The 9,884-nt window shown below is 42.2% G+C and overlaps 1 protein-coding gene across 1 annotated transcript in view; it reads right to left on the reverse strand.

Moving 5' to 3' along the window:
* The window catches only part of trpm7 (transient receptor potential cation channel, subfamily M, member 7), a 73,653-nt gene that overhangs the window by 32,017 nt on the left and 31,752 nt on the right, over positions 1-9,884 (reverse strand). The window contains 4 exon segments of the mRNA XM_056477874.1: positions 425-544; positions 2,232-2,372; positions 2,447-2,500; positions 2,869-3,003. Coding sequence (XP_056333849.1) covers positions 425-544; positions 2,232-2,372; positions 2,447-2,500; positions 2,869-3,003 — 450 coding nt within the window.

Raw genomic sequence — 9,884 nt, forward strand, 5'->3', positions numbered from 1 at the left:
CACACCCACCCACCCACCCACAAACACACACACAGAGACATATGTACACACACAGTGTCAGAGGAGCCTGAGCACACTCATTAGAGGAGATGCAACACACACACACATTGTGACAGAGGAGCCTGAACACACTCCTGACACACACACACACGCACACACACACGCACACACACACAGTGTCTAAACCCACCACAAATATGAAAACACTATGTCAGAGGAGTCTGAACACACTCCAGATACACACACACACACACACACACACAGTGACAAAAGCCTGAACACACACAAAGCATTGCAGGAGCCTAATCACTGATACAGACACACACACACTGTGTCAGAGAAGCCTAAACAACACAGCCACACACACACACACACACACACACACACACACACACACACACACACACTCTCTCTCTCTCTGTACCCTGGGCTTGTACGGCTGTGCGGTCTTGATGAAGTGGTTGTGTCTGGTTTTCTCCTTCTTATCCGCCTGAATGCTGAAGGACTCATGAGAGTGAGAGCTGCTGGTGTGTCGCCCCGACCGCTGCACACACACACACGCACACACACACACACACACACACAGACACAAATCATCAAGCACTTACTGCAGATAATTCTGATTCATGTTTGAATAAATGTACAGTATAAATGCTCATTTATGCAGTAATATCCATCAGCAGTAAATAAATATGACCAAAATATATTTACTAAAATCCCCCAAATAAATAACTGTTAAATAAAACTCTAGATAAACACTTTATAAAAAACATTATTAAAAAATGTCACTTAAAAATGAGCAATAAAACACTTACTAAAATCAATTCAGAACAATAAACAGCTGTAAAATAAACAATTCAGCTATAACACTTACCACTGATGAACAACTGTAGGTTAAACTCCATCATCATCACACACCACACAACTACATCACACAACAATACTAAGATCTGCAGTTTAGAAAATATGATATATTATATATGGTGTATAGAACTCATATAAATATTTCCCAGATGATGTTGAACAGATTTAGGAAATGTTCACAGTATGTCTGATAATATTTGTTCTTCTGGAGAAAGTCTGATTTGTTTTATTTCAGCTAGAATAAAAGCAGTTTTTAATAGTTTTAAAATCATTTTAAGGTCAATATTATTAGCTCCTTTAAGCTATATATTTTTCTCAATTGTCTCCAGAATAAACCACTGTTATACAATAACTTGCCTAATTACCCTAACCTGCCTAGTTACCCTAATTACCCTAACTTTACCCTAATTACCCTAGTTAAGCCTTTAAATGCCACTTAAGCTGTATAGAAGTGTCTTGAAGAATATCTAGTCTAATATTATTTACTGTCATCATGATGAAGAGAAAATAAATCAGTTATTAGAGATGAGTTATTAACACTATTATGATTAGAGATGTGTTGGAGAAATCTTCTATACTATATAGCACACTAATGCACAGTATGCGAGCCGAGTGTGTCCAAATTCATAGAATAGTAAAGCAGTATGTAAGATTTACCTGGATGACCTGCTACTTCCAGTGAGATTCTGAAGTGTGCATCCAATGGACGCTACACACTCATGATGCAACGTGAGAGAATATATGAACGGGAGTAAAGCTACACAACTGACGCGAGGAGGTCACATGATCATGATGGATTGTATGGCTCACTTCATGCAAACAAGTATCTGCATCTGGAAAAGTGTGAACCAAACAGCCTCCAGGAACTCAAGAGTTTTGACCCAACTAAACCATTTGGGTAACCTCTGGGGGAGGTCATATCCTGTTATACAGTAGTGTCTCACAGACAGCACTTTGGGTTAAATAACTCAAAGACTGACGAGTAAACATCACTGCTGAGCTACTGCACTATTCACTGTCTTCAATAAAGTCTTCTCCCTGTAACAACTTTGGTCAGCTTACTTATTTTAAGACAAAATGGCAGATGTAGAACGTCCGAGTTTCATTCATACTACTGACATCCATAAACTCTGTATAGAGTGTATTTTTCTAGTGGCTGAGTACTACATTTACTATCAAATGCAGTACCTACTGAGCAGTAGGCGATTTCAGACACAGCACAGTAGTGTTGAACAGCTTGATTAGTTGATCAGCTGTGTTTGATTAGGGTTGGAGCAAAACTGTGCAGAGCTGCGGCTTTCCAGGAGTTTGAGACCTGTTGTAGATGATGCGTTGTGTGTGTGTGTGTGTGTGTGTGTGAGATTTACTCTGCTGTTTCCATGCAGGTTGTTGTAGATGATGCGGAAGCGTTTGCGTGTGTAGTTGCATCTGTATGTTCCTCCCATCAGATACTCGATCACCAGACCGACGTCAATCAGTGTGATCTTATAGTTCGGTGGGAGATTCCCCTGCAGAACAGCACAGAGACATCAGCACGCGCGCACACAGAGCCTCAATACACTCCACTAGGGTTAGTGTTTACCTGTTTGACGTCTCTGACCAGGTGATACAGCGTCGGGTTTGTTGGTGTTTGTTTCTGTGACAATAACAACACACAGGTTTAACAAGCATCTGTATAGTGTGTATGCATGTGTGTGTGTCTGCCCATATTTGTTGTTTACACAGTGTGTGTGTGTTGTGTTTATATAGTGTGTGTATGTTGTGTTTGCATATAGTGTGTGTGTTTTGTGTTTGAATAATGTGTGTATGAGTGTATGTTGCGTTTGTTTAGCATGTGTATGTGTGTGTATGAGCAAATGTTGCATCATGTGTTTGTGTATATATATGTTTATATATGTGATCGTATATGTGTGCATGTTGCATTTGAACAGCGGGTAATTGTTTGTGATGTGTTTGTACAGTGTGTGTGTGTGTGTGTGTGTGTGTGTGTGTGTGTGTATGTACAGTGTTGTAGAGCTCCTCCAGGCGTGTGATGGTCAGGAATCTGTGCATGCTGACGCCGTTCTCTATCAGCAGTTTGACGAACTCCACACGGTCCATCACTAATGCGTCCAGCATCGCCTGCTCCAGAGAACCCACCTACACACACACACACACACACACACACACACACACACACACACACACACACACACACACACACACACACACACACACAGAGAGAGAGAGAGAGAGAGAGAGGTCTGCATCTACACTGAACAGCACAGTATGGCAAAGCCAAGGTTGTGGCTTCAGTTCCAGTCAAAGCAAGCACTGATAAAGTGTGTGTGTGTGTGTGTGTGTGTGTGTGTGTGTGTGTGTGTGTGTGTGTGTGTGTGTGCTGTTTTGGATCAGAGCGTGTCGTTCTGAGAACAGATCAGTGTTTTGTGTCTATATTATGATCGTCAGCGCGGCTCAAGGCTGTTTGCTGACGGTAATCGTAAAGATCAAGTGTGGAGAGTGTGAAGGAGAGAAAACCATGACAGAGAATGGAGGACCAAAGGATGAGGACTGATGAGGAATGAGGAATGAGGAAAGGCAAATGAGGACAAATAAAAATGATGACGAGTGAAAAATAATGAATAGCGAATAATAAATGTCAAATGATGAATGGCAAATGAGGACAAACGAAAAATCAAACGACGAAGACTGATGACTGAAAAATAACAATGGCAAACTGTGAATGACAGAGAATGAAGAAATGACGCAATGAAGAAATGACGCAGTGACGAAATGACGCAGTGACGAAATGACGCAGTGACGAAATGACGCAGTGAAGAAATGACGCAGTGACGCAATGAAGAAATGACGCAGTGACGCAATGAAGAAATGACGCAGTGACGAAATGACGCAATGAAGAAATGACGCAGTGACGCAATGAAGAAATGACGCAGTGACGAAATGACGCAGTGACGCAATGAAGAAATGACGCAGTGAAGAAATGACGCAGTGACGAAATGACGCAGTGACGCAATGAAGAAATGACGCAGTGAAGAAATGACGCAGTGACGAAATGACGCAGTGACGAAATGACGCAGTGAAGAAATGACGCAGTGACGCAATGAAGAAATGACGCAGTGACGCAATGAAGAAATGACGCAGTGACGAAATGACGCAGTGACGCAATGAAGAAATGACGCAGTGACGAAATGACGCAGTGACGCAATGAAGAAATGACGCAGTGACGCAACGAAGAAATGACGCAGTGACGCAACGAAGAAATGACGCAGTGACGCAACGAAGAAATGACGCAGTGACGCAATGAAGAAATGACGCAGTGACGCAATGAAGAAATGACGCAGTGACGCAATGAAGAAATGACGCAGTGACGAAATGACGCAGTGACGCAATGAAGAAATGACGCAGTGACGCAATGAAGAAATGACGCAGTGACGCAATGAAGAAATGACGCAGTGACGCAATGAAGAAATGACGCAGTGACGAAATGACGCAGTGACGCAATGAAGAAATGACGCAGTGACGAAATGACGCAGTGACGCAATGAAGAAATGACGCAGTGATGAAATGAAGAAATGACGCAGTGACGCAACGAAGAAATGACGCAGTGACGCAATGAAGAAATGACGCAGTGACACAATGAAGAAATGACGCAGTGACGAAATGACGCAGTGACGCAATGAAGAAATGACGCAGTGACGCAATGAAGAAATGACGCAGTGACGCAATGAAGAAATGACGCAGTGACGCAATGAAGAAATGACGCAGTGACGAAATGACGCAGTGACGCAATGAAGAAATGACGCAGTGACGCAATGAGGCAGTGAAGAAATGACGCAGTGACGCAATGAAGAAATGACGCAGTGACGCAATGAAGAAATGACGCAGTGACGCAATGAAGAAATGACGCAGTGACGAAATGACGCAGTGACGCAATGAAGAAATGACGCAGTGATGAAATGAAGAAATGACGCAGTGACGCAACGAAGAAATGACACAGTGACGCAACAAAGAAATGACGCAGTGACGAAATGACGCAGTGACGAAATGAAATGAAGAAATGACGAAATGAAGCAGTGATGAAATGAAGCAGTGACGAAATGACGCAATGAAGAAATGACGCAGTGAAGAAATGAAATGAAGAAATAACGCAGTGAAGAAATGAAATGAAGAAATGACGCAGTGACGAAATGACGCAGTGACGCAATGAAGAAATGACGCAGTGACGCAACGAAGAAATGACGCAGTGACGCAATGAAGAAATGACGCAGTGACACAATGAAGAAATGACGCAGTGACGAAATGACGCAGTGACGCAATGAAGAAATGACGCAGTGACGCAATGAAGAAATGACGCAGTGACGCAATGAAGAAATGACGCAGTGACGCAATGAAGAAATGACGCAGTGACGAAATGACGCAGTGACGCAATGAAGAAATGACGCAGTGACGCAATGAGGCAGTGAAGAAATGACGCAGTGACGCAATGAAGAAATGACGCAGTGACGCAATGAAGAAATGACGCAGTGACGCAATGAAGAAATGACGCAGTGACGAAATGACGCAGTGACGCAATGAAGAAATGACGCAGTGATGAAATGAAGAAATGACGCAGTGACGCAACGAAGAAATGACGCAGTGACGCAACAAAGAAATGACGCAGTGACGAAATGACGCAGTGACGAAATGAAATGAAGAAATGACGAAATGAAGCAGTGATGAAATGAAGCAGTGACGAAATGACGCAATGAAGAAATGACGCAGTGAAGAAATGAAATGAAGAAATAACGCAGTGAAGAAATGAAATGAAGAAATGACGCAGTGACGAAATGACGCAATGAAGAAATGACGAAATGACGAAATGACGCAATGAAGAAATGACGCAGCAACGCAATGAAGAAATGACACAATGACGAAATGACGCAATGACGAAATGACGCAGTGAAGAAATGACGCAGTGACGAAATGAAGAAATGACGCAGTGACGAAATGATGCAATGAAGAAATGACGCAGTGAAGAAATGACGCAGTGACGAAATGACGCAATGAAGAAATGACGCAGTGAAGAAATGACGCAGTGAAGAAATGACGCAGTGATGAAATGACGCAATGAAGAAATGACGAAATGAAGAAATGACGCAGTGACGAAATGACGCAATGAAGAAATGACGAAATGAAGCAGTGATGAAATGAAGCAGTGACGAAATGACGCAATGAAGAAATGACGCAGTGAAGAAATGAAATGAAGAAATGACGCAGTGACGAAATGACGCAATGAAGAAATGACGAAATGACGCAATGAAGAAGTGACGCAGCGACGCAATGAAGAAATGACGCAATGAAGAAATGACACAATGAAGAAATGACGCAATGAAGAAATGACACAATGACGAAATGACGCAATGACGAAATGACGCAGTGAAGAAATGACGCAGTGACGAAATGAAGAAATGACGCAGTGACGAAATGATGCAATGAAGAAATGACGAAATGACGCAATGAAGAAATGACGCAGTGACGCAATGAAGAAATGACGCAATGAAGAAATGACACAATGACGAAATGACGCAATGAAGAAATGACGCAGTGACGAAATTAAGAAATGACGCAGTGACGAAATGACGCAATGAAGAAATGACGCAGTGAAGAAATGACGCAATGACGAAATGACGCAGTGAAGAAATGACGCAATGAAGAAATGACACAATGACGAAATGACGCAATGAAGAAATGACGCAGTGACGAAATTAAGAAATGACGCAGTGACGAAATGACGCAATGAAGAAATGACGCAGTGAAGAAATGACGCAATGACGAAATGACGCAGTGAAGAAATGACGCAATGAAGAAATGACGCAATGAAGAAATGACGCAATGAAGAAATGACGCAGTGACGAAATTAAGAAATGACGCAGTGACGAAATGACGCAATGAAGAAATGATGAAATGATGAAATGACGCAATGAAGAAATGACGCAGCAACGCAATGAAGAAATGACACAATGACGAAATGACGCAATGAAGAAATGACGCAGTGAAGAAATGACAATGACGAAATGACGCAATGAAGAAATGATGAAATGACGCAATGAAGAAATTACGCAATGATGAAATGATGAAATGACGCAATGATATTAAGACAACATGATGCAATGAAGAAATTATAAAATGACGCAAAGACAAAATGACGCGAAGACAAAATGACACAAAGACGAAATTACAAAATAACTCAATGACGAAATCACAGAATGACTAAATGAAGCGAGGCAAAGACGAAATGATGCAATGACAAAGTGATGCAAAGACGAAATGCTAAAATGATAAAGTGATGCAATGACAAAATTACGCAATGACAAAATGACACAATGATGAAATGAGGCAAAGATGCAATAACGAAATGACGCAATGACAAAATGACAAAAATGACACAAATGCAAAATTACGCAAAGACAGAATGATGAAAAATGAAGCAATGATAAAAAAAGATACAATGAAAAATGACTCGATGACGAAAAATTACGAAAAGTGGCAATGATAAAAAAATGATGCAATGATAAATTGACAAAGTGATACAATGATGAAATGACGCAAAGATGAAATGACAAAATGACGCAAAGTGACGCAATGAAGTGACGCAATGACAAAATTACGCAATGTTGAAATGACGCAATGACAAAATGACACAAAGATGAAATCACGCAATGATGAAATGACAAAATGACGCAATGACGAAATGATGCGAAGACGAAAGTATGCAATGACAAAATGATGCAATGACGAAATGACAAAATAATACAATGATGAAATCACAGAATGACAAAATGATGAAGTGAGGCAAAGACGAAATGACGCAAATTCGAAATGACGCAATGACGAAATGACAAAGAAGAAATGATAAAATTACGAAATTACACAATTACAAAATTACGAAAAATGAAGCAATAATAAAAAACTACACGATGAAAAAAGACGCAATGACAAAATGACAATGAAAAATGATGCAATGAAAAATGATGCAATAAAAAAAATGACCGAAATGATGAAATGACAAAAAAATTGCGCAATGATGAAAAATGACGCAATGATAAATTAACAGTGACGCAAAGATGAAATGGTGCAAAGACGAAATGACAAAATGACGCAATGATAAAAAAAAGGAGGTGTGTGTGTGTGTTTACTGCAAACACTTAATGTGTTTTTCTGTGTTTATCTACACACACACACACACACACACACACACACACACACACACACACACACAAAGGTACTAACCAGCAGCTGCTGTCCGTAAACAAACACGTGATCTTTAGCGATGTCCACGCGATCCCACGCCAGCGTCAACACCAGCTGATCGAACGCTGTCGCATTTGTGCCTGTCAACACACACACACACACACGCATGCACACACGCACGCATGCACACACGCACGCATGCACACACGCACACACACACACACACATGCACACACACACACACACACACACACACACACACACACACACACACACACACACACACACGCATGCACACACACAGTTCAGGGTTTAATGCGGAGTTAAAAATATTTATCCACTTTCATCATCTTTATATTGTGAAACCTCAGAGACAGTGCCCTGTGTGCGTGTGTGTGTGCGTGTGTGTGTGTGTGTGAGACATGATCACTGACCTTTGAGGAGAGCCTTCAGAATCGCCACATCGATGTCCTGATGATCCTCAGAGCCCACAGGAAACACAGTGATCTAAACACACACACACACAGGTCAAAGGTCAAGCTCTGACACAACCTTCATGCGTTCACTGCTTACAGACCAAACACTGTACACGTCTGTAAGTGTGTGTGAGAGAGTGTCGCTTGTGTGTGTGTGTGAGAATGACGACGAGAGTGTGTGTACATATTATATGTGTGTCTGTATAGTTTGTGTGCATTTCAGAGAAAGAGAGAGTGTGTGTGTGTGTGTGTGTGTGTGTGTGTGTATGTGCGAGTGTGTGAATGTGTATGCGCATACGTGTAAGTGTGTGAATGTGTGTGTGTTCACCAGCTCTTTGTTCTTCATGCACTCCATCAGCGTCTGGAACAGGTGCAGCGCGTCGCTGTGACTGAAGTTGAAGGTTTTCTTGATTGTTGTGATGATGTCGGACTCCACACCGTCAGGCAGCGCACTACACACACACACACACACACACAGAGAGAGAGAGAGAGAGAGGAAAAACAGCCATTCAATTTATGTGTGAGAGTGTTTGTGTATGATGAGACTGTGTGTGTGTGTGTGTGTGTTTATGTCGCACCCATCCTGCTCAGTCTGCTTGTGCACATATGCCAGTATGTCCGCGGCGCGTCCCGTGCCCTCACACACCACCACGGGCACCGGTGGGCTCTCCTGCAGATACTCCAGCACCGTCAGGATCACATTCGGACCCCCTTCAAAGATCAGCGCCACCACTGGGACGCCCTGACCAATGCCTGCGCACAAACACACAGTCTAGTGAGAGTGTGTGTGTGTGTGTGAGAATGTGTGTATGGCTGCATGTGTCTAAAACTGTGTGTGTATGTGTGTGTCTGAGAATGTCTGCAAAGTGTGTAACTTGGCATGTTTCATATATATATATATATATAATAACAGTAAGAAGGTCTCTGGTTCGAGTCCCGGCTGGGTCAGTTGGTGTTTCTGTGTGGAGTTTGCATGTTCTCCCCGTGTTGGTGTGGGTTTCCTCCGGGTGCTCCGGTTTCCCCCACAGTCCAAACACATGCGCTATAGGGGAACTGATCAACTAAACTGGCCGTAGTGTATGAGTGTGTGTGTGTGTATGTGTGTGTGTGTGTGTGTGTGAATGTGTGTTTATGGGTGTTTCCCATGACTGGGTTGCAGCTGGAAGGGCATCAGCTGTGTAAAACATATGCTGGAATAGTTGGCGGTTCATTCCGCTGTGGTGACCTCTTATGAATAAAGCGAATAAGCTGAAGGAAAATGAATGAATGAATGAATGAATAATGTGTGTGTGTGTGTGTGTGTGTGTGTGCGTG

Source organism: Danio aesculapii, chromosome 18 (assembly GCF_903798145.1).
Source record: "Danio aesculapii chromosome 18, fDanAes4.1, whole genome shotgun sequence".
Classification (NCBI taxonomy): Eukaryota; Metazoa; Chordata; class Actinopteri; order Cypriniformes; family Danionidae; genus Danio; species Danio aesculapii.